This window comes from Marmota monax, unplaced genomic scaffold, assembly GCF_021218885.2.
Source record: "Marmota monax isolate L192 unplaced genomic scaffold, Marmota_monax_Labrador192_F-V1.1 WCK01_AAM20220418_F8-fsc00003, whole genome shotgun sequence".
Taxonomy (NCBI): domain Eukaryota; kingdom Metazoa; phylum Chordata; class Mammalia; order Rodentia; family Sciuridae; genus Marmota; species Marmota monax.
In genome coordinates, this window is record NW_026694084.1 from 861,307 (window position 1) to 887,894 (window position 26,588).

Consider the following 26,588-nt stretch of genomic DNA (forward strand, 5'->3'; position numbering starts at 1 on the left):
CTTGTTCACAGTGGTACTTCTAACATTCAGAAGAGAGCTCCCAGTATGTAATAAACACATGATAAATATAACTGAATTCATGAAGCATCTAGGTTGTGAGACATTTCTCAAGGTAACTCAGTCTTTTCCTCAGTGTCCCTGCACCTTATGTGTAATTTAAATAATATGTGTAGAAGCCTGCATGTTTGCCAAGGCAACAGAATGTGAATACTGTCATCTGTCCTTTAGGAGAAATGTGTGAAGTTAAAGGCCACTACTGAGATATCCTTTGGTTATCTTACTCTATGAAGGATAACCTTTCTGGGTGCTGTGGCACCACCTATAATCCCAGTGACTCCGGAGGCTGAGGCAGGAGGATTGCAAGTTTCAGATCCTCAGCAACTTAGGGAGGCCCTGTCTCAAAAAAAATAAAATAGGGCTGTGGATGTGGCTCCGTGGTTAAGCACCTCTCTGTTAAATTCCTGGGAGAGGGGGAAGGAAAGAGGGAGGGGGAGGGGAAAAGGGAGGAAGAAAGGAAGGGGGAGGGAGGGAGAAAAGAAAGAACGAACCTCAAGTTATATTTTCTTCACCCCCTTTTAACGTCTACATTTCACAATCTTTCTTGTAGAGCTTAGAATTTGTGGAACATTTTTTAGCCAAACTGCTATGTAGTTAATACATCAGATAAAGATGGCCTTTCTGGGTCTTCTATGCCTTTTGCAACATTTTTTTTTCTGGGAGCTAAGCTGGATCAAAACCCAACCATGATGGTCAGTCCGCCTGTGGAATTTATAGCTTACTTTGTACAATTTTTTTTTTCCTTTTCAGACTCTTGTATCTTCTCCTCCCACTGGATGACTTTGTCTCATATCCTGTGTAGAAAACAGACACTGCCAGCCAGTCAGGAACCCCATCTTTCCATCACCAAACCCATTCTCTTCCCTACCTGCTCTTGCTTTCTCTACCTCTCTTCTTACTACCCCAGATGACGAACCCCTACTCCTCTGGCCAGCATCCACTTGTACTTTGAGTTCCATCTTCTAAATCATTTGATTCTGTAATTATCCCTCTCCTTATATAATTAGTTTCTCAATTCCCATAGGATTTTTTTTTCTATCAGCATATAAATAAGCTGTACTATCTTTTTAGTTTTGAATTTAAAGGAAAAAAAAACCCCTCCAGTTCTTTCCTTATTTTTTATTTTTTTCTTAATAGCAAAAGTTCTTACAAGAATTTTCTACAAGTCATTGTCTTTGCTTTCTTATATTTTATCCACAGCCCACTTCAATCAGACCTTTTTGCCTAGCACTTCACCCCTATTGTTAAGGTCACTAATGGCTTTCATGTTGCTAAATCCAGTGGCTCTTTTTATACTTTCTTAAACTTAACCTTCCCCTGGGAGTTGACCCGCATCTTTCTTCTTGAAATCTTGAAATCGTTTTCTTCTCCTTTTGTTTCCTCTTGGCTTATGTGACACTGCATATCCTGGAAAGCGGGAGATAGAGACTTTTGTAATCAATTGAGGGAGAAGCATGAAAGGGAGTAAATACAGGACAGAGCAGGGAGAAAAAAATTAAAAAGGGCAAAGATATGGTTGTGATAATTTGTTACAGGAGCAGTGTGAAACTAATTCCGTCTCAGACTCTGAAATAAGCCTTTTCATTCAAATGACTGCAAGAATGTATTCCAACTTCACCTTTACAATAGAATAAGATCTTCAAACTAATAAATGCATTGTGCTTGTGTACACATGCATACGTGTACACACACACACACACGTATATAGAACAATGTTAATTCTCAGGTGAAAACATATATGGAAGTGAAACCATTACCATAAATTCTTGGGATAAGAAATTTCATTGTAAAAGTCTCTGTTTTTTTAAATATTAATTTAAACTATTGACAAAAGTCTATACCACATATAAGTAAAAATGTAAAACTGTCCAAATTTGCACCATAATTATTTTTCTTGTCTTGCATAAATTGATTTGTGAAAGCACCCAAGATTCATTTTCTTTTGCCCTTAATATTAAAAGTCTAAACTGTGAAGTTGATAATTGTCCATGAGTGGTAAATTACATTTGGAAATCAAAGAGCAGATTTTTTGTCTCTTGAAAAGACCAGTAGAGTAGAGGAAGGGGACAGGGGGGGAGGGAGGAGGGGAGAGGAAGGGAGGTATAGGAAACAAAATTGACAAAATTATATTGCATATATAAATATACAACAATTAATGCACTATTATGTACAGTTAAAATGCACCAATAAAAATAAAAAGAAAAGCCAGGCATAGAGGTGCACGCCCTAATCCCAGCGGCTCAGGAGGCAGCGGGGCTCTCCAGTTCAAAGCCAGCCTCAGCAAAAGCCAGGCTCTAAGCAACTCAGTGAGACTCCATCTCTAAATAAAATACAAAATAGGGCTGGGGATGTGGCCCAGTGGTTAAGTGCCCCTGAGTTCAATTCCTGCTATAAGTAAGTAAATAAATAAATAAATAGAAAGAAAGAAAGAAAACTGCCATGCTTTAGAAAACAATCCTTTATCACTGATTTATTGAACTAAAGAACTAAGAAGGAACTTTTAAACTTTTTCTATGTGCAGTTCTTCCTATGTCTGACCAATCTGTTATTTGTAGGACAGGTATATCCAGGGCACATCTTCTCTGCTTTACTCAGACCATTTCAGTAGATGCCTTTGTGAATTTTGTGATCACACAGAGGGCCACCAAAGTTAAAGACCCTCAGTTATATCCACATAATGGAGTGGTCTTGTTAGCTCATTTGGGAATAGTATGATGGAAGTCTTCAGATCTTTAGCTGTTTCTGATTTCCATTTACTGAGATTTCAGTGGTTGATTCTGTGGGTCACAATGTTAGAATACTGCTGGGTTGCTCAAGTGAGTTATGAATGGGTCATTAGTTCATTTTAAAATGCCCCTTTTAATTTTTTCATAATAGCAAAAGTTCTTCCAAGAATTTTATTACATATTACAAGAATTTGTAATATGATTTTAATGAAGTTGAGTGCTTTGATTGAGACTTAAATTGTGATTTAATTGGCATAGCATTTGAGCATGAAGCTCAAGTGAACTTCATAAAGATATTTTCAGGTGTGTAAATGAAGTAATTCTCAAATATCTTGGTTTCCTTAAGTTAGGTAGATCTGAGCAAACGGGCTTAAATTATTTATTTTTTCATCTGAAGGTGGATAATGTATGAGCTGATTAAATCTCTATATGTTTGTAGTTGAAAATACTAAATCTAGGAAACAACCTTTTAGAAGAAGTCCCAGAAGAGATGAAATACCTTACCTCCCTGAAGAAGCTTCATTTATTTGGAAATAAGATTTGTAGATTTGCATCTGGAGCATGTGGTAAGTTAGTCAAAGAATGACATTATAGTTTCAAATTTAACCCCTCATATTTAATAATACTGGACTGAAATGAGAAAGAATTTTTCATGCTATAATCATTTTTTGTTGTTGTTTTGGAGCTACTTTCACTTTTAAGATTAAGAAATTTTTGAGGCACTACTTTTGCTTTTCAATTTTTATAACAAACATTAATTACATGTAGATCTAAGAGAATAAATAAGCGTTAGTGTTAAGCTTAAACCAAACTGGTGTTAATTTTCTCCTTTTCAGAACTGGTGTACATTGAGACTCTTTGGAGGTCTTTTTCCTGAGTCAGAGTAAAATATTTTGAAAACAAAAATCAAGAGGAGCTCTCTACTATTCTCCTTGTTCTTTTCATTTTTTATTTGCTCCAGCTATTAAGTCACAATCTTTGGTCAAAATGTTAAATATGAGTCAATTAGGGGAGGATTTTAAAGGAAAGATATGAGATCCAATGACTTGCAGTCTTTACTTTGTGTTTGTTTTCAGCTAAATATTTCTCCATTCAGTATGACACTCTTATTTAATATAGGTACAGTGGGTTTAAGGATACATTTATGACAAAGAGATCCCAGGTGGTCTATATAGCTTTAACTCATGTAGGCACTTCACCACCTTGTATATTTGTTCCTGTGTTAGTTAGCTGTCATTGCAGTAACAAAATACCTGAGATAAACAACTTAAAAGGAGGAAAGGTTAATTAAGGCTCACAGTTTCAGAAGTTTCAGTCCATGGGTACTGTGTTAGTCAGCTTTCTCGCTGCTGTGACCAAAAGACCTGACAAGAAGAGGAAAGGTCTATTTTGTTTTTTTTTTTTTTTTGAGTGTTAAAGATTTATTTATTTATTTATAAAGCAAATGAACAATGAGTGCTTCATTTAATGAGCAATTTACTGAGTTATAATTACCTTAGTTATAAGAAAAATATTTTAACTTACAGGGTTTTTTTTTCTTTTTTTTTTTTCTTTTTAAATTTTTTATTGTGGGTTGTTCAAAACATTACAAATTTCTTGACATATCATATTCCACACTTTGATTCAAGTGGGTTATGAACTCCCACCTTCACCCCATACACAGATTGCAGAATCACATCAGTTACACATCCATTGATATACAAATTGCCATACTAGTGTCTGTTGTGCTTCGCTGCCTTTCACATCCTCCCCCCTCCCCCCTCCGAAAGGTCTATTTTGAAGTTCACAGTTTCAGATCATAGATGACCAACTCCATTCCTTGGGACCTGAGGTGAGGCAGAACATTGTGGTGGAAGGATATGGTAGAGGAAAGTGGCTCATGACATGGCACCAGGAAGCAAAGAGGGTGTTTTGTTCAAGAAAGACAAAATATAAACCCAAAAGGAACAAGCCCACTGACCTACTTCCTCCAGCTACACCCTACCTGCCTAGGTTACCCTAGGCAGTTAATCACTGTCAGTGGATGAATGCACCAATTAGGTTAAAGCCCTCATAATCCAATCATCTCTCCTCTAGACTTTCTTTCATCATCTCTCGCATGAGCTTTTGAGGAACACCTTATATCTAAACCGTAACAGGCATTTGGCCCTGTTGCTTTTGGGCCTGAGGTGAAGTGGCACATCATAGTGGAAAGTATGTGAGGAGCAAAACTGCTCACCTCAACAGTGGCCTGAAAGCAAAGAGAAGGCAGCAAGGGGGTGAGGAGGAAGGGTGTGGGTTTCCAATACCCTCTTCCAGGGCACTCCTCCACTGTCCTAACTTCTTTCCACTAGGTCCTGCCTCCTAAAGGTTCTACCATCTTCCAATAGCTCCATCAAGTAGGGACCAACCCACCAACACATGAGCCTTGGGGGAACATTCAAGATCCAAACCATAACAGTTCCTAATGGCAAAATTAGAGATATGTTATAGAATTTATGGATTTCTGTGAAATTTTGGGGGCAGGGGTGCCATACATCATCAACACTGCAATCACGTTCTCATATAATAACCACAAGGTACTTTATTTATTTCTTATATATTTTGCAAGGTTGGGGATTGAACATGCTAGGAAGGGCTCTACCATGAGTTACAGCCTCAGCTGTCAAGGTAGAACTTTGAAAATTTCCCTGTGATTTATTTAAATTATATTCTATGCAAGGTCCTGATTATCCAGGGGTAGAAGTGATTTGGCATCAGGTGTTGAGCGTTGTTCAGTGTGGGTTGGAAGCCTTGCTGTGTTACATGAGAATCTGTCCCTCTAACCAAAGCAGATTGACCAGGGTAGACATGCATCACCACCCTGAATCAGTCATAGACTCTCTTTCTTGAGGGTTGTGATAGTCTAAAACAGTTTAACTGGTTTGAGAAAAATCACATGACCTGAGACAAATGGAATGAGCTGCATCTGGTTCTTAAATAGGTTAGTTCTGTTTCGTTGGCCATTTCAAAATTTTTAACCAGGTGCCCAAATTTTCAAGTAGGAGAGTTCACAAAAATGTCTAGATCTCTGGCTCTTTTCTGTTTTACAAAAAGAAACAACACTGCAATCATATTCCCCCCTGACAATTGCAGGGAGTTGGCTGCATGGTGGTGGCTCAGGTTGACAAAGCATAAGACTTTCTTGATTTCTGTAGGCAACTGAGATGGAGAAACTCTGTTTGCCCTGACTGTGAACATTCAAACTCAGGAGTTGTGGAATGGTCCAGGATGGGAAAAGAGCAAATCTGTTCAAAAGAGAAAGAACATGTTGGGTGGGGAGAGACAGAGACAAAGAGAGAGGATGTAAATATGAAACTCAGAGAAGCTTTAATGTGAAAATAAAGCTTCTACAGAGTTATTGAAAGAGTATATCCCTGGTTCTGAGTGGCTTTTGGTTCCTAGCTCCAGTTTGTGGAGAGTCTGGTTTTACCTTCTGTCTCTCAGACACCATGACTTAGCTTCTAGTACTGGGGATTGAACCCAGAGGCACTTTGCCACTGAGCTTTATCTCCAGTCCTTTTCTTTATTTTCTTTCTTTCTTTGTTTTTTTGAGACAGGGTCTTGCTAAGTTACTGAGGGTTTTTCTAAGGTTCTGAGGCTGGCCTCAAAGTTGTTATCCTCCTGCCTCTGTAAGCCCAGGACTTCAGAGGCATGTGCCACTGTACCTGACCTCTATGAGGGTATTTGTCAACAGCAACCAAAGCAAAAAGCCAGAAAGAAAACAAAGGTGTATATAAAAGTGACTAAACCTTATTTTCTAACAGATGGCTCAAATGACTGAAATTATTTTCTAACAGATGGCTTACAAAATTTGATCCTGCTTAATCTGAACAGAAATCAGCTTACGTGGCTTCCTCAAGAAGTCAGCAAGTAAGTTGTTAATGGCAAGACTTGGTTAAACATTGCCCCCTTCTCTCCATCCCCATTCAGATCCTCTGAAAGCATCATGTCCAACCTCATGTCCTTGGGGCATTTATACACAACACAAAGGTTCTGAGGGACTGAAGTAAGATGATGATTTCAAGCAGATGATTCCCCCAACACTTAAGAGAACCCAGAAACAACATGACTTGGGTAGTCTTAGTGGAAAAGTGAGGGTTTGAAACAAAGTTCTAAAACTGATGTTGTTACGGATTTCTCAACTCTGGGATTCTTAGCACTTGCTCAGCCACAGAATTGGGGGCATTAAATTTTATTTTATATGAGTGTTGTAACCCATTTTGAGCTTGAGGGAAAAGGTAATATAAAAGCAAAGGATTTAAAACTACAATATCATTTTCATTAAAAAAAAACAAAGAAAAAAGAAACACCCACCCATTGTATTATCACTAACAACAGCAACAAAAAAATGCTGTTTTCTCCTATCCTGCACATCTGTGCAGACAGGCTGCCATTACAGTGCCTTTCCAGAGCCAGCTGAGGGTCTCATCTTTCTGCAGGCAAAACACCCTCTTGGGCTTTTCCTCTGACAGATGGAGAGAGAACTCTGTTCAGGTTTACTTTGGAGACTCTCTTTATTGCCTGTTGAACAGAAACAGATGCATTACAAAGTAAGAGCATCCAGATTTTATGGGAGGTTATGAAACTACGAATAGTTGTCCACGCAGGGCTTTTTGCAGTACCTAAAGTCTGTTCCAATTCACTTGTCTATACCTCCAGCTGAGGTATTATCTTTTAAAAAGAAACTTTTATAAGGAAAGTAATATTGTAAGGCAGGGCACCTAGAAAAAATTGAATTAATTTAATTTGTATAGAGGAGAAATATATATAGTAATTAAAATGCCAATAATTGGCTTCCCCGGAACCCTCTTATTCAGCTCATCAATTGATTTATGTATTGATGATGACATAATAACCAGAGGGTCACCTTAAAAGATCTGGTGAAAAAAAAAAGATCTAGTTAATGAAGTTTAAGCCATATCTTTGTGCAACCAGCCATATGACCTTGGGCAAATAATTTAGCTGCCTAGGACCTCATTTTTCTCATCCCTTAACAGAAGAATTTTGACGATCTGAATGTCAAAGGCCTTGCAGCTATAGTTTGTTATAATTTCATAATTCATAAAGCTTATTTCTGTTTGCAGTAGGATATACAATATTCAAGGAATCATAAATCTCAGGTGATACGTTGAAAAGCGAAGGACAGCTTTCACTGAAAAAGTAGGATGGTGAACTCTACAGGCCCCAGTTGCTTTCTAGATGGTTTTGGGTTGTCTGTATTCTTGCTTGGCCCTACATGCAAGCTGATCAGTCATCTCCCCAAGCAGAATTCCATTTCCTGACCTTGAAGAAGTTTCTTCCCCTTTCCACTCCTTAAATGTCTTCCTCTGCACAAGGAGGATGAAAACAGTACCAACTTTATAGGGTTGTTTTGAAATTCAAATATGTTAATCCATAAAAGGGATTTAGGATTGAGTAAGTGCTCAATGGATGTTAGCTTTTATTATTATGGGAAGCTATTTTTAGTCTGACTCTTTTTCTATTTCCCTCATTCACCTCTTCCCACAGACAAAAGAGTGACTCATTGAATTTGGGAAGAGCATTGGACACACATGGCTTGATGACTCCTCTCCCCCCACTCTGAAGTTAGCAGCCACCTCAGCAGGAAAGCCTATGAATTAAAGTTCAATTCAGAAGAGGGCTAATAAGGAATCTGAGAGGAATCAGGGCAGCTCTATGCTTCTCCTTCTGAGTCCTGTCTTATTTCTCAATTTGTTTAGAATCCAGAAGGGGTAGAGAAAAAGAGAGGATTGTGGTGTTTTGGCTTGCTTAAGCTACAGAGTAGAGTTCATGAGCTTACTGTCAAAGCAGGGGAGGTGAGAGTTTTACCACTAAAGGACTTTGTCATAGGTGGATCTTCAGAGCTTCACAAGGAGGAGAATGTAGGCATCCTGGAGACAGAATCTCTGAAAGACAGAGAGGCAAAGTGGAAGGAACCAAGCCAAAGGACTCATTTTGTTCAAATTCACCACTAGTAAGGTTGTTACATGAAGTCATTCATCAGCTCACTGGGGAGGAAGGAGGACAAGAAGCTGTAAGTGTAGTTCCTCCTCAGTTATTCTTTGGAAAAGTAATTTTCCCTGCTCTGTAGAAATGCAACCAAAATGGATACTTGTTTCCTCCCTCTCCTTTTAACTCCCCCCAAGTGCATGCTGAACACATTTGTAACAGACTCTGAGTTCATTTAGTGCCTTGAAGTAAAAAAGAAAGAAAAGCCAACTCCCATATAGTAATACAGAGTAAAGTCAATTAAACTAGTGATGATACCGCTGGTGATGAAAATCAAACAGGGCTGAGTTCTGTTTCCCCAGATGTGAAGACTGAACACCCAGGAAACACTGAGGTGTAGGAAGCAAGTTTTATTTGAAGGATGTAACTGAAATAGACTTCTCCTCAGAGAAGGGACCCCAGAGCTGGATATGCAAAGAAGTGGGGGTGCCTTGTCCCTTTTATACATTGGGAATTCCTTTGTTCTCATGTTCTCCTCCCCTTATCTTGCCTCTCTCCTCTCCCCATCCTGCCTATGTGACAAATCACTCAAAAGATGGGCCAAGAGTGAACCAAGCAGGAAGGTAGCAGCCCAGGAAGCATTAATTAACAACTCCTACCACTCCTTGCAGGGTGGAACAATCCCTGGAGCAGGTTACCTTAGCAACAGGTTGGAAGAGGAAGGGGAAGGGCTTTGAAAATGTCAGCATTGGATTTCCTTTCCTTTCTAACCAGCCCCTCCATCTTGCTGATCAAATCCAATTATTCATTTTCTACATTGACTGCCTTTTGCCCCCCACCCCCATCTGCTTCAATGATTATAAAAATGACTAATAAAACTCTCCATCCCTTTCTTCATAGGACCTACTCATAAAATTTCGCTCCCTTTCAATCTGAGTTTTTCTTCTATGACCCTTGTACTCCCTGCAAATGAGTCTGCTTTTTACTTTACCAAGAATTTTGAGCTCCCTCAGTTCCCTTCTTTCAACCCCTTTGTCTTCATTGGTCAACTTCTTTCCTTTCTCTCTAGATCCCTCTTTGTCTCTCTAAAGAGCTCTTTCCTTAGCTTTTGTTCATTCTTTCCTGCCCTCCGTTTTATTGTACATCCTTTTCAAAGGTCAATATTGTACTTATGTTAGCCAAATCTTATGGCATTTTCTCTCTCCTGAATAAAAATCACATAAAATTCATGAGGGTATACTTCAAAGAGTTTTGACAAAAATACAAACATCAATAATATATAGAATATTTCCTATAATCCAGTGATTTCCTCATGTTCCCTTCTAGTCTATTTTTACTTCTCATAAGCAACTAATATTGACTTTTATCTCTACAAGTAAGTTTTACCTGTTGTAGAACTAAATGAATGGAATCATACAGTATATACAAATTCTTTTGTGTTTGCCTTCTTTTGTTTAGTGCATATATATATAGATAGATATAGATATATAGATATAGATTTTTGTCTTCTTTTGTTTAGTGCATATATATAGAGAGAGAAAAAGAGAAATAGGAAAGAGAGAGAAATAGAGAGAAGTAGAAGAGAGAGAGAGAGAGAGAGAGAGAGAGAGAGAGAGAGAGAGAGAGAGAGAGAGAGAGATTCATCTTATGATGCTTTTATCAATAGCTCATTGTTTTTTGTTTATCCTAAATGGCATTTTATTGCATGAATGTGCTATAAAGCATTATATTTTTCTTCTGTTTATGCACATTTGGGTTATTTTCAGTGTGGGGTTATTATGAATTAAGCTATCAAACATTCTCGTGCAAGTCTTTTTGTGGAGTTATGTTACTTTCATTTCAATTCCTAAGAGTGAAATTATAGAATCAAAAGGTAAAAGTGTAGGTATTATGTAACTTGTGAAAGATTTACCAAGTTTTAACAAAGTGTATGCCTTTTTACATTCTAATCAGGGTTTTAAAAAATTGTATCCATTCTGCTATGTGTGAAGTAAAGTCTCATCATAGTTTCAGTTTGCATTTTCCTGATGGTTAACGACTTAAGCACCTTTTAATGATCTTATTCACTCTTTATATATCTTCTTTTGTGAAATATTTTTGTCATTAAAAATATATGTGTTGTTTCTTACAATTGAACTGTAAGGATTCTTTAATGCATTTGGGATACAAGTGCAATGACAAGTTCATGTACTGCAGATATTTTCTTCCAGTCTGCAGTTTATCTTTTAATTTTCTTAATGGTAACTTTTGATGGACTGAAGTTTTTAACTTTGATGATGGCAATTTATAAATATTTTTCTTTTATGATTAGAGCTTTTGGAGAGTCTTTTAAAAGAAACTTTTCCTGGCCAGACACAGTTGAAAATTATAATTATAACTCAGACACAGCAGCACAACCTGTAATCCCAATGGCTTACGACCCTGAGACATGAGTTCAAAGCCAGCCTCAGCAAAGGCAAGGTGCTAAGCAACTCAGTGAGACCCTGTCTCTAAATGAAATACAAAAGAGGGCTGGGGATGTGGCTTAGTGGTCCAGTGCCCCTGAGTTCTAACCCCAGTATCCCCCGACCACCCCAAAAAGAAATCTTTTCCTATCCCAAAGTTTTCTATCTTTTGTTTTTCAATGATTGTAGTTTTAATTTTCATTTGGATCTATCACCCATCTTGAATTAATGTTTGTATATGTATGGTGGAAGGGGGTGGTCAAAGTTCATCCAGTTTCTAGAACATTTTGTTCAAAAACTCCCTCTTAGTTGAATTGCTTTGACACCTTTGTCAAAAACCTATTGATCATTTATGGATCATTTGGACTTTATTTTGTTCTGTTGATTTATTTTTCTGTCTCAATCCATTTGGGATGCTCTAACATACCATAAACTGGGTAGCTTATATACAACAGATTTTTTTCCTTATAATTCTAGAAGCTGGCAGATTTGATATCTGAGAGGACACATTTTCTGGTTCAGAGAACAGTGCTTTCTCCTTGTGTCCTCACATAGTAGAAGGGGCAAGGCCACTCTATGGGGCCTTTTATATAAAGCTGTGATCCCATTTATGAAGGCTCCACCCTAATGACCTAATGGTCCCACCTTCTAATGATCTCCCAGTGGTGATGGGTCTCTAACATATGAATTTGGGTGGGTGGCCAGGGACACAAATAGTGAATCCACTACACTATCTTTTTTTTTTTCCCCCCAGGACTGAACTACCTTGGTTACTGTAGCTGCCTTGTAAGATTTGAAGTTAGATTATAGGAATGCCTCCATACCTCCCCCTCCCCTTTCCTCTTTCTTTTCTTTCCTTCCTTCTTTTTAGTTTTGTTTCTTTAGTACTAGTTCTTGCTATTCTGGGTCCTTTGAATTTCCATATAAATATCAAAAAAACCCATTGAGATTTTTATTTGGATCTCTTACTGAATCTACAGATCTATTAATGGAAAAATTGACATGTTAGCAGTGTTTTTTTCTTTCTACACATGAACAAGATGTATCTCTACTTTTGTTTAGAATCCCTTTAAATTTTCTGAGTTATAATTTATAGTTTTCAACATAAAGGTCCCTCATGTCTTTTGTTAAATGTTTTCTTACCTATTCTATAGAGAGTTTTAAAAATTATGTTTCTACAGATGGAATTCCTTAAACTGTACTTTCCGATTGTGGCTACAAGGTAGAGATAGAATAGATCTTTAGAATATTGACCTTATAATTTCTCTCTCTGTTTTCAGTCTTAGCCTTTAGTTTGTTAATTTCAATTATATCTCTTTGACATTTAAACTCGACATTTAAATTCTTGACCATCCCTTTGATTTTTAAGTACTCTTCTCCCACACCTTTAGAGATTACTAGTTAATCTGAGTCTTTTTATATTTCTCTACGCATGACTTCTCTGTGTGCCTTTAAGTTTTAACTGTCAGGTATTCATTTTTCTGAGGACTCCTCCTGTTGGCTTCTCCCTCTCTCTTTCCCTGCCTCCGCTTTCTTCTTTTTTCTCCTGTCACTCACATGGCTTCCACCACTGTGTGCATGGAGTCCCCTCTCAGTTGCTCTCACTGGCGTGATCCCTTCCCCAATCTCCAGTCTCACACTTTCAACTGCCTAAGAATAATAAGAGCAATAATTCTGACTTTGAGACCAGAGATGATACCCGTGTGGAGAATCAGATTCTAAGTCCCCATCCACTGGGGCACCTGAAAAGCGCCGAGGAAAGAGCAAAATGACTCTTACACAGAGGAGGGGGTCGAAAGCTGGTGCCCCAGGGAGTGAGGGGGTCCTTTTATAGATTTCAGATTTCCTTTGTTCTTATGCCCCCCTCTTCTCATTCTGCCCTCTTGACCCAAAACATGGAATGATCCAAATGCAGGAACAAGCCACCCAGGGTACAGGCAGAACGGGAGCCACCCAGGGGCTACTCATTAACAACTCCTTGTAGGGAGGAATAATTCCCTGGAGGCAGGTAAACTTGGCAACAGGTTGGAGGAGGGGGAAGTCTCTGGAGGTATTAGCATTTTATTTCCTTTGGAATCAGCCCCCATCTTCCTCACCCAGTCATTCACTACCTACACTGACTGTCCTTTTGTCCACTGGCCTCAACTTCAGGGTTATACTGATTATTATATTTAATACACAATTCATGCTTAGTGGTAACAATTCCCTTCTGTTTCTTTATTCATAACATTTTCATAGCTTAGCATTCCCTCTTGTTGTTTTCCTCTTTTACTAGTTCTATTTTTCAGAATAAAATAAAAAAATGTTAGTTCTTCCAAAAAAACTTGTGATATACTTCAAATGCAATATCTGCCACATTAGACTCACATTTCCTTAATATTCATTTCCCTATCATCTTCCTTTCTTATTAAATTTTTTCTTTTAGTACCTAGTGATATTTTCCTTCTGAGTCATATCCCTGGTTATTTTTATTTTTTATTTTGAGACAAGGTCTCACTATTTTGCTTAAAGCCTCATTAAGTTGCTGAGGTTGGCTTTGAAATGGGGACCATGGGGGATCCTCCTGCCTCAGCCTTCCAGAGCCTCTGGGATTCAGGTATACACCACTGCACCTGGCTATCCAGTACATTTTTTATCTTCACTTTCTGGTTTTAATGTCTTTTTCTAAACTGTGGTATCTGAAAGAGCAAAATTTGTGGTTGATTCATCTTTGTGTATTCCAGAGCAAAAAATTAATACTCACATCTGCTTGGTACTGGATATGTCTTTACTATTTAATCTATCTCTATCTATTTATACCTATATCTCTATCTATCCATCCACATGTATATGCATATCTTTCTTTGTCCTCTAGCTTCCTTTTTGATAGTTAATGTATAAGTATAAAGATTGAAAATAAAATTTTACTTTTTAAAAAATCTCTATATTTATTATATAACATACTTGTGACATAGCCATCTGATTATAAAGAAATCTTTTTTTAATATTTATTTTTTAGTTGTAGTTGGATACAATATCCTTATTTATTTATTTTTATGTAGTGCTGAGGATCGAACCCAGGGCATCACCTGTGTTAGGCAAGTGCTCTACTGCTCAGCCACAACCCAAGCCCCTAAAAAGAAATCTTTAAAAATTAAATTTCAGCAAAGACTTTTTTGCTAAAATGACTTACAGTAGATGTAAACACTTGACTAAAGTGAACCTCAGATGAGGTACGTAAAATAAGTGACACATGGCTTCTGATGGGTTGTGCCTGTACTATGGATTCTCTTATTATGAGTTTAATTCATGCTTTTTTTTTTTAAGATTAAAAAGCCTTACACATCTGAGTTTAAATTGCAATAAGCTAGTCAGCATTCCCACAGAACTTTGTCTCCTTAAGAATCTTCGTGAACTTCAACTTAACTACAATGAACTCAGTTGCATACCTGAAGAGATTAAGTTCTTGAAGAAGCTCTGGAAGTTTCTTCTGGTCAGGAACTACATTGAAGTTTTGCCAGAGGTAAGCAAAGCATGGAACCTTGTGTTTTTGTTTTGTTTAAGTGAGTAGTATATGTTTAATTTATAACCATCTATATAGAATAAAGCACAGGTTCATTTGAAATATGTGCTGGATGTCTTCCATTTTTCCTCTTTATCTGTCATCAATTCTTTACAACCTGCTCTGTGCCTGGACAGTTTATTAGTTATAGGCATCTAACAAAGGAGTTAGAGCTCCTTTGTCCTCTGGCTTCTTCTTGGATATAACCAATGATATCCGTTAGCTCAGAATGAAAGGGCATGAGGAGAGAGAACCAGAAGCAATTACTATGGCACCTTCTCTGGCAGAGTGAGCTAGGTATACCTTTCCAGAAGGCTGTAGTTCATGTCAGGTGGTCCTCTCATAAACCATGACTTCTGTCCTTTGGCTTTTTAAGAGTAGCATGGTAAAGAACCCCCTGTTACTTCTCGCTTCATAGGTTTAAGGAGCCACTTTTCTAAGGTTTGAGGAACCTTAGCTTCCTTAAAACTAGTCTTTTATAAATAGTGCCTTTACTAAACTTTCCTCAGATTTCCCAGTTCGAGAGTTCTATTCTACCAGGAACATGTCAACACATTTACCTTCCTTCCTTATGCAAATTAGAAACAACAATTTGACAAGGAATGCATGTTATACAGCAAATCAAGGAACAAAAAATTAGCAGATTAGAGCAGATTATGCTAAGTGAAGCTTGCCAATCCCTAAAACACAAATGCCAAATGTCATCTTTGATATAAGGAGAGCAACTAAGAACAGAGCAGGGAGGAAGAGCATGAGAAGAAGATTAACATTAAACAGGAACGAGAGGTGGAAGGGAAAGGGAGAGAGAAGGGAAATTGCATGGAAATGGAAGGAGACCCTCATCGTTATACAAAATTACATATAAGAGGAAGTGAGGGGAAAGTGGGAAAAAAAAAAAACAAGGGAGAGAAATGTATTACAGTAGATGGGGCAGAGAGAGAAGATGGGAGGGGAGGGGAGGGGGGAGGATAGTAGAGGATAGGAAGGGCAGCAGAATACAACAGACACACTAGTATGGCAGTATGTAAAAACGTGGATGTGTAAACGATGTGATTCTGCAATCTATATACGGGGGAAAATTGGGAGTTCATAACCCACTTGAATCAAATGTATGAAATATGATATGTCAAGAGCTTTGTAATGTTTTGAACAACTAATAATAAAAAAAAATTAAAGGACTGTGGGTGTAGTTTGATGGTAAAGCACCCCTGATTCAGTCCTCAGTACCACAGGGGAAAAAATTAAAATAAAAAGAGTAATAACTTGCAATTTGATTCTAAAAAAAATTAGCAGATTGATTAGGCATGTATATAAGTGAAAAATCCCTACCACTTCACTTTTCTTTTATAAGAATAATACTTTAAAAATTTTTAACTATACTATAAAGCAATCTGTAATGACATGGTGGTAGGCTGTATCTGAGCACATTTCAAAAATTTTATTCTAAAAATTCCAATTTCTGTAAACACATAAAATAAATGTTAAAATTATAAAATAAATCTATTAAAACAAATTTTTGTTTGAGGGAAATCAATAAAAGCTGCAATGCATCATCATATGAAACAATTTTTTTAGTGTTCACAACAGCTCTGTGACAACACACTTCGTATTATCACCATTAGAATAAGGAACAAGAACAGTTGAAACTTGACACAATATTGAAAGAGAAAAGGGGGTGATGCCCATATCTGTCTGATTTAAACATATGTTCATCAAATTTGACCTTACTCTTATTGCAATTTTATAAATCCCAAGAAGTATAAGTTTTTAAAATTAAAATTATAATCAGTCTTATCATGAACTTTCATCTAAATAATGCCTTGGATAATTTAATTCTTTGGACATTTAATACGATTCAATCTATCATTTTTCTTTTTTGCTTGCATTATAAGTGATAAGGCATTATAAAAACTCTTTGTTTTGATAAAGAGCAAATTATGAATCTTTTCTTGTACATTGTAAATTACATTTATGTCTGCACATGGACACCAATGTGCACTTTTATGTTTATTTTTACCCCTCTTCTGGTAGGTCAGGCACTTCATTTTATTTCTATAAAATAGTCTGAAGGATAGGCAGATGACTCTCTGACTGAGAAAAGGATGGACCGAGGACTTATAAAATGTGTTTGGAAGAAAAAACTTTCACCATGTTTATGATCATTGAAGTCAAAGAACAATCTCTTTGGATTTGAGTTTGTGTATTGGTAAGCAGAAGAGTTATAAGAGACAGTATGTTAAACAAAAAACTTTGGTTTTTAGAGAGACAAATATTCTATTTAATTGCCAGAGCTGGCTTTCATAAAACTGTTTTTATAGGCAAAATTAGATAATAGAATGATCATAATTCAGAGAAATATGTTTGAATCCCACTACTTAAATGTAGACTGCCACTTCTTGTGGCTTTAGAAGTAAGGCAGATAGATCATAAGGTAACAATGGCAGCAGAATTTGAAAACTCCCAAAAAGAATTTCAGAATTCATAAACAAAGACAGATAATTAGGAACTAAAATAAGAGTGGTCAACATAATGTCTAATCCGTCTTTCCCCAAACCATTCTCCAAAGGGTATGAGTCTTGTTGTATTCTTTTGAGAACATGTGTTTTCAAAGATGCTATCATGGACTGAATGTTTGTGCCCCTCCAAAATTCATATGTTGAAACCCTAACTTACAATGTAATGATACTAGCAAGTGGGGACTTTGGAAAGTGATTAGGTCATGAGGGTGGACCCTCATAAATGGGATTATTGCCCTTATAAAAGAGGCCTCAGAGGGCTCTAAAGCTCTCTTTCTACCCTGTGAGGATCTGAGAAGTTAGCAGTTTGCAACCTTGGACTTGCAGTCTCCAAAAATGTGAGAAATAAATTTTTGTTGTTCATAAATTTCCCAGGCTATGGTACTCTGTTTTAACAGCCCAACTTAGATAGGTATATCACCCCTTCTTGGAGATTTAGAAAATGCATTAGTATGTTAAAAGTCTTGAGAAGTCCTGTAGTAAAGCTGTTTAACTTTGTTAACAGAGAATTTCCTGAATTTAACTTAGATTTCTCACTTGATAGCAATATCCCATGGAATATGCTTTTGGAAAATAGGACAAATGACAATTTTTTTAAAATTTAAAGATGTAATTCATATGTTTTCATTCATCATAATGAATACTATGAATACTATCCTTTAACTCAGTGATTAGTATATAGTTCACATATTCAGTGATTAGCATATAGTTGACATTAAATATATGGTTACGTTTTTCTTCTTAGCATCCATCTATGCTTATTCTCATAATGATATCAGCATTTAGCTTTGTGAAATTCCCCCTTATCCAATCACTTTGTGACATTTCCTTAGTGTTGACCTGTCCCACTGGTCAGGTCAGGTCAGGTCCAGCATATCAGAATATTCCATCCCACTGGACATAGTGCCTTGATCAATGAGAGGCATTTGACTTAAGCTAGATCAATGAGAAGGAACTTTGCTGGACTCATGGGAAATAAATGCATTCTTTGTGTTGTGATTGGTAAACTGGGAGAATGCAAGCCCAGATTTACTAGTTTCTATCTTGTCATTCTTTGGGAGACTCTGACTTCAATGTGCTATCACAAAAGAAAGAGACAGTGGCACTACTGAACACCTAGAACCAGCTATAAGAAAATATCAACATTTAAAAATTTTTCTGTTACCTCAATTTACCCATTTGTTGGTTTGGATTGAGTTTCTATTAACTTGCAATCTAAAGAATCCTAAGAAATTAATACACATGACATGCATAAAAGACATTTCATAATCTGAATTCTTCTTTCCTCAGTCCTTTTTGCTTGCTGTCTTTTGGACCCACTACATGCCTTATGGTTATCTCCTAGGGATTCTTGTCTCTTAATTGAACATTCTTTATTGCAAACATATCAAACAATCTCAGTTTAAACTTTATTTCTTCTGGAAAGCCTTGTCTGATCTCATAATACCAAATGCCCTATAATTTTCTCTCATATTTCTGTATCTTTAACTCTTCAGAACACTTGCCATTCACACAGTACAACTCTGTCATCACTCATTTGTGAGTTTTTAATTCTTGATTAAGGAATTTTGGAGAATGTAAATATGTAAAGATAAAACCAAGTCAAGAACAAAAAATATCAAGAGGGATCAATAGCAGCAGTTATGAACAGCAAGAACAAAAAATGGAAAAGAAACTCAACAGCCATAGAGTTAGCACTATCAAGTGTTTCAAGTGGCTGGAAAGCCTTTATATATATATATATATATATATATATATATATATATATATATATATATATATATATTTTTTTTTTTTTTTTAAAGAGAGAGAGAGAAAGAGAGAGAGGGAATTTTTTTTTGTCTTTATATAGTATCATTTTATTTTATTTTATTTTTTTAATTTTTTTATTGTTGGTTGTTCAAAACATTACATGGTTCTTGACATATCATATTTCACACTTTGATTAAAGTGGGTTATGAACTCCCATTTTTACCCCATATACAGATTGCAGAATCACATCAGTTACACATCCATTGATTTACATATTGCCATACTAGTGTCTGTTGTGTTCTGCTGCCTTTCCTATCCTCTACTATCCCCCCTCCCCTCCGCTCCCCTCCCCTCTTCTCTCTCTATCCCCTCTACTGTCATTCATTTCTCCCCCTTGTATTATTTTTCCCTTTCCCCTCACTTCCTCTTGTATGTATTTTTGTATAACCCTGAGGGTCTCCTTCCATTTCCATGCAATTTCCCTTCTCTCTCCCTTTCCCTCCCACCTCTCATCCATGTTTAATGTTAATCTTCTTCTCATGCTCTTCGTCCCTACTCTGTTCTTAGTTACTCTCCTTATATCAAAGAAGACATTTGGCATTTGTTTTTTAGGGATTGGCTAGCTTCACTTAGCATAATCTGCTCTAATGCCATCCATTTCCCTGCAAATTCTATGATTTTGTCATTTTCTAATGCAGAGTAATACTCCATTGTGTATAAATGCCAAATTTTTTTTATCCATTCGTCTATTGAAGGGCATCTAGGTTGGTTCCACAGTCTTGCTATTGTGAATTGTGCTGCTATGAACATCGATGTAGCAGTGTCCCTGTAGCATGCTCTTTTTAGGTCTTTAGGGAATAGACCGAGAAGGGGAATAGCTGGGTCAAATGGTGGCTCCATTCCCAGCTTTCCAAGAAATCTCCATACTGCTTTCCAAATTGGCTGCACCAATTTGCAGTCCCACCAGCAATGTACAAGTGTACCCTTTTCCCCACATCCTCGCCAGCACTTGTTGTTGTTTGACTTCCTAATGGCTGCCAATCTTACTGGAGTGAGATGGTATCTTAGGGTGGTTTTGATTTGCATTTCTCTGACTGCTAGAGATGGTGAGCATTTTTTCATGTACTTGTTGATTGACTGTATGTCCTCCTCTGAGAAGTGTCTGTTCAGGTCTTGGCCCATTTGTTGATTGGGTTGTTTGTTATCTTATTGTCTAATTTTTTGAATTCTTTGTATACTCTGGATATTAGGGCTCTATCTGAAGTGTGAGGAGTAAAGATTTGTTCCCAGGATGTAGGCTCCCTATTTACCTCTCTTATTGTTTCTTTTGCTGAGAAAAAACTTTTTAGTTTGAGTAAGTCCCATTTGTTGATTCTAGTTATTAACTTTTGTGCTATGGGTGTCCTATTGAGGAATTTGGAGCCCGACCCCACAGTATGTAGATCGTAACCAACTTTTTCTTCTATCAGACGGCGTGTCTCTGATTTGATATCAAGCTCCTTGATCCATTTTGAATTCACTTTTGTGCATGGCGAGAGAAAGGGATTCAGTTTCATTTTGTTGCATATGGATTTCCAGTTTTCCCAGCACCATTTGTTGAAGATGCTATCCTTCCTCCATTGCATGCTTTTAGCCCCTTTATCAAATATAAGATAGTTGTAGTTTTGTGGATTGGTTTCTGTGTCCTCTATTCTGTACCATTGGTCCACCCGCCTGTTTTGGTACCAGTACCATGCTGTTTTTGTTACTATTGCTCTGTAGTATAGTTTGAAGTCTGGTATCGCTATACCGCCTGATTCACACTTCCTGCTTAGCATTGTTTTTGCTATTCTGGGTCTTTTATTTTTCCATATGAATTTCATGATTGCTTTCTCTATTTCTACAAGAAATGCCGTTGGGATTTTGATTGGCATTGCATTAAACCTATAGAGAACTTTTGGTAATATCGCCATTTTGATGATGTTAGTTCTGCCTATCCATGAACAGGGTATATTTTTCCATCTTCTAAGATCTTCTTCTATTTCTCTCTTTAGGGTTCTGTAGTTTTCATTGTATAAGTCTTTCACCTCTTTTGTTAGGTTGATTCCCAAGTATTTTATTTTTTTTTGAAGATATTGTGAATGGAGTGGTTGTCCTCATTTCCATTTCAGAGGATTTGTCGCTGATATACAGGAATGCCTTTGATTTATGCGTGTTGATTTTATAGCCTGCCACTTTGCTGAATTCATTTATTAGCTCTAATAGTTTCTTTGTAGAGCCTTTTGGGTCTGCTAGGTATAGAATCATGTCACCTGCAAATAGTGATAATTTAAGTTCTTCTTTTCCTATTTTGATGCCTTTAATTTCTTTTGTCTGTCTAATTGCTCTGTCCAGTGTTTCGAGAACTATGTTGAACAGAAGTGGAGAGAGAGGGCATCCCTGTCCTGTTCCAGATTTTAGAGGGAATGCCTTCAATTTTTCTCCATTCCGAATGATGCTAGCCTGAGGCTTAGCATAGATTGCTTTTACAATATTGAGGTATGTTCCTGTTATCCCTAGTTTTTCTAGAGTTTTGAACATAAAAGGATGCTGTACTTTGTCGAATGCTTTTTCCGCATCTATCGAGATGATCATATGGTTCTTATTTTTAAGTCTATTGATGTGGTGAATAACATTTATTGATTTCCGTATATTGAACCAGCCTTGCATCCCAGGGATGAATCCTACTTGATCATGGTGCACAATTTTTTTGATATGTTTTTGAATCCGATTCGCCAGAATTGTATTGAGGATTTTTGCATCTAGGTTCATTAGAGATATTGGTCTGTAGTTTTCTTTCTTTGAAGTGTCTTTGTCTGGTTTAGGTATCAGGGTGATGTTGGCCTCGTAGAATGAATTTGGAAGTTCTCCCTCTTTTTCTATTTCCTGAAGTAGCTTGAAAAGTGTTGGTATTAGTTCCTCTTTAAAGGTTTTGTAAAACTCTGCTATATACCCATCCGGTCCTGGGCTTTTCTTAGTTGGTAGTCTTTTGATGGTTTCTTCTATTTCCTCAATTGATATTGGTCTGTTTAGGTTGTCTATATCCTCCTGACTCAATCTGGGCAGATCATATGACTTAAGAAATTTATCTATGCCTTCACTATATTCTAATTTATTGGAGTATAAGGATTCAAAATAGTTTTTGATTATCTTCTGTATTTCTGAAGTGTCTGTTGTGATATTGCCTTTTTCATCCTGTATGCTAGTAATTTGAGTTCTCTCTCTTCTTCTCTTCGCTAGCATGGCTAAGGGTCTGTCGATTTTGTTTATTTTTTCAAAGAACCAACTTTTAGCTTTGTCAATTTTTTCAATTGTTTCTTTTGTTTCGATTTCATTAATTTCAGCTCTGATTTTAATTATTTCTTGCCTTCTACTTCTTTTGCTGTTGTTTTGCTCTTCTTTTTCTAGGATTTTGAGATGAAGTATGAGATCATTTATTTGTTGGTTTTTTCTTTTTTGAAGGAATGAACTCCAAGCAAGGAATTTTCCTCTTAGAACTGCTTTCAATGTGTCCCATAGATTCCGATATGTTGTGTCTGTGTTTTCATTTATCTCTAAGAATTTTTTTTATTTCTTCCTTGATGTCTTCTATAACCCATTGATCATTCAGTAACCTATTGTTCATTCTCCAAGTGATGTATGCTTTTTCCTTCCTTCTTTTATCGTTGATTTTCAGTTTCATTCCATTATGATCAGATAAGATGCATGGTATTATCTCTACTCCTTTATATTGTCTAAGAGTTGCCCTGTGACATAATATATGAACTATTTTTGAGAAGGATCCATGTGCTGCTGAGAAAAAAGTGTAACTGCTTGATGTTGGGTGGTATATTCTATATATGTCAATTAAGTCTAGGTTATTAATTGTGTTATTGAGTTCTATAGTTTCCTTATTCAACTTTTGTTTGGAAGATCTGTCCAGTGGCGAGAGAGGTGTGTTGATGTCTCCCATGATTATTGTATGGTGGTCTATTAGACTCTTGAACTTGAGAAGAGTTTGTTTGATGAACATAGCTGCACCATTGTTTGGGGCATATATATTTATGATTGTTATGTCTTGTTGGTGTATGGTTCCCTTAAGCAGTATGTAGTGTCCCTCTTTATCCCTTTTGATTAACTTTGGCTTGAAATCTATTTTATTTGATATGAGTATGGACACTCCTGCTTGTTTCCGAAGTCCATATGAGTGATATGATTTTTCCCAACCTTTCACCTTCAGCCTATGTATATCTTTTCCTATCAAATGCGTCTCCTGTAGGCAGCATGTTGTTGGGTCTTGTTTTTTGATCCATTCTACTAGTCTGTGTCTCTTAATTGGTGAGTTTAAGCCATTAACATTTAGGGTTATTATTGAGATATGGGTTGTTCTTCCAGCCATATTTGTTTATTTCTGTTACTAAACATGGTTTGTTTTCCTCTTTGATTATCCCCCCCCCTTTACTGTCCTACCTCCCACTGTTGGTTTTCATTGTTATTTTCCATTTCCTCTTCCTGTAATGTTTTGCCGAGGATGTTTTGAAGAGATGGTTTTCTAGCTGCATATTCTTTTAACTTTTGTTTATCGTGGAAGGTTTTAATTTCATCTTCCATCCTGAAGCTTAATTTCGCTGGATACACAATTCTTGGTTGGAACCCATTTTCTTTCAGTGTTTGAAATATGTTATTCCAGGATCTTCTAGCTTTCAGAGTCTGTGTTGAAAGATCAGCTGTTATCCTGATTGGCTTACCCCTAAATGTAATCTGCTTCCTTTCTCTTGTAGCTTTTAAAATTCTCTCCTTATTCTGTATGTTGGGCATCTTCATTATAATGTGTCTAGGTGTGGATGGGAATTTTTTTAATATTTATTTTTTAGTTTTCGGTGGACACAACATCTTTGTTTGTATGTGGTGCTGAGGATGGAACCTGGGCCGCACACATGCCAGGCGAGTGCGCTACCGCTTGAGCCACATCCCCAGCCCAATCCTTTATATTTTAACTTGTAGATACTGAGGACATATTAAGAGTTGGAAAGTCTTTTTAGCTAACACAATAATGAGAGTATCATGGCAATGGAACGTTTTGTGGGACTTAAGAAGAGGACTTTGTGTGTAATAGATGGTATATTTCCCTTCAAGGACCTGCTACTCAGCTGTAGGAGTGGGGACAGCAGACAGGCTTAGTTGGCTATTCAGTTGCAGGGATCCTCCTTTCTTCTCCAAGCTCATTTTCTTCCTGGAACCTCCCAAACTCTGTGATTGACAGCAAGGCAGTGTTATAAATAGATGGCTTTTTCTGACTGATGGAGAACAGTTTGGATGGCAACACCCACTAGAGCTCCCTACCCAGTTGAGTGAAGTCTATTGGGTCTGTAGCCCATCTTGACTTTTCCATTTGCCAATTCTACTTATTGACCCTGCTTTTTATAGGATTGGGTCCTTAAAAACCATCTTGTACCCCAAATTCCATCTCAACATCTGCTTTCAGGGAATGAAACCTGTGATAAGATCAAAGAGATAGGCAGTTGTCACAACTAAAGAGACATATACCATTCTCCAGGGAGAGGTTGGTCATTAAAATAAGAGTGACTGTTCAGAACTCTCTCGACAAGTGGTTGAAATCATTTAGTGTATTATGCCCATATTTTTCTTTTTTTTTTTTAAAGAGAGAGAGAGAGAATTTTTTTTAATATTTATTTTTCAGTTTTCAGTGGACACAACATCTTTATTTTATTTTTATGTGGTGCTGAGGATCGAACCCAGCGCCCCACTCATGCCAGGTGAGCACGCTACCACTTGAGCCACATTCCCAGCCCATATTTTTCAATTAATAAAAAAGCTTTTGATGTTTCTAGTTAAAAATAATCCTACTTATCCTTTGCTTATTACTAGAAATGCTAAAACTAAGATGTACCATAACAACCAGGTGGTTACTATGGCAACGCAGTCACACTGGGTGTAGAGATACAGCAACAGATTTTATTTCCTTTGTAAGGAAAGTTTTTGTATGCACAGTGCTAACCAAAAGGAGTATGCATAATACATTTTGGTGGCATTATCAACAGAAACAACATTCCAGAATTGTTTTGTTTCTCAGATTCTTTCTGTTTTAATAATAAGTACAGACTATTGAGTGCTCATAACATATTAGGCCCTTTCATAAGCACTCAAGTTAGCAACTTACTTAATCTATGAACAGCTACTTGAAGTAAGGATTTTTATTAGCATTTTCATTTTACAGATGGAGAAGTCATACTTATAAAATTTCCCAAAGTTACACGTATTTACTGTCAGAATTGATATCTGAACCTAGAAGTAGTCTAACTCATAGCATGTTATATTGCCCTGGGGTGGTCAGAAAAACTGGAGAATTCAAAATTCTGTGGCAACCCATAGGGATCTTCTTAGGAAAGGTGTACAGAGGAATTGATCAAGAAATTGGAAAAGAACTCACTTTCATCAAGTTTGAACTTAAATACTTGTGATTTTAGATATTAGATTTTATAACATTTCTTTTTCTTGTTTTCTGACATAGGGGATTTGTCATCTTAAAAATCTAAGGATTCTAGACATAGCTGGAAATACTATTCAGATATTTCCACCAGGAGTAAGTAAAATCAACTTCTATTATAATTGAAAATAATTTTGTTGATGCTATTGGGAATAGAAAAATATGGGCAGCCAGTAAAAGCTGCAGTAACTGGAACCTTGAAGTATACAAATGACTCAAAGATTTGCTTTGTTCTTGAATTTCAAAACCTGTTCTTATGATTCTTTGTATTCCGTGCCTGCTGAATTTATTTGAACAAAATGAATTCTGATTGCTATCATAAATATTTTAATATATCAGTTATGATTACATTTTTTTTGGTGGTTACTCATTGCTTTTGATCACCTCATTTTTTTTGAAAACTAGTACTTTATAGGGCATAAATTTTTATCCCTTGTAGTTAGTCCAAAGATGACACTTTTGTTGGTTGTTTTTAAGCTAAACCATGAAAATGCACTTTTTTTTTCCATTTGAAAGTGAAGTTTGAACTTGTTTTATTTCAATAACTGAGAAACACTTTGTTTGATAACTTTTAACTTTTGGGGTAGAAATGCTAGTTTTTCCTTTTGTGTGTGTGTGTGTGTGTGTGAGTTTGTGTGTGTGTGTGTGTGTGTGTGTTTGAGTGAACTTACTTGAACATTCAAGGTGATAATCAGAAGTCCATTAATCCAGGGGATGCTCTATAAATAGCTGTTGATCTACTTTTTTTTTCTGATTGATTGAATACAAATTGAGGTTTTCTTTATCACCCATGAGAAAAGTGAATGATTCAAATATGAAAAAAATGTTTGTATGTGGTGTGTATGTATGTACATATAAGCACATATACTTAAGAAAATCTAATATTTACCATTTAAACCACCTTCAGTGTATAATCTGTGACACTAAGTACTTTCCCCAACTAAAATTCTTTGTCCATTAGACATTCCCCATTCCCTTTGTAGCACTCGTGATAGAGTTCTCTATACATGGTTTAAAATAATTACCTTTTAAAAATAAGACATTTCCCCCTCCTCTGGAAACCACCATTCTACTTTC

General features: G+C 36.7%; 1 protein-coding gene across 2 annotated transcripts in view; it reads left to right on the forward strand.

Annotated features, from left to right (window-relative positions):
• Lrrc69 (leucine rich repeat containing 69) overlaps positions 1-26,588 on the forward strand; it is a 115,036-nt gene that overhangs the window by 13,840 nt on the left and 74,608 nt on the right. Inside the window, exons 2-5 of one of the 2 annotated variants that reach the window (XM_046464755.1) lie at positions 3,223-3,349; positions 6,602-6,674; positions 14,504-14,699; positions 25,536-25,607. The exons of the other annotated variant lie outside the window; for it this stretch is intronic. Coding sequence (XP_046320711.1) covers positions 3,223-3,349; positions 6,602-6,674; positions 14,504-14,699; positions 25,536-25,607 — 468 coding nt within the window. The remainder of the gene's footprint in view (positions 1-3,222; positions 3,350-6,601; positions 6,675-14,503; positions 14,700-25,535; positions 25,608-26,588) is intronic. 2 annotated transcript variants of the gene reach the window in all.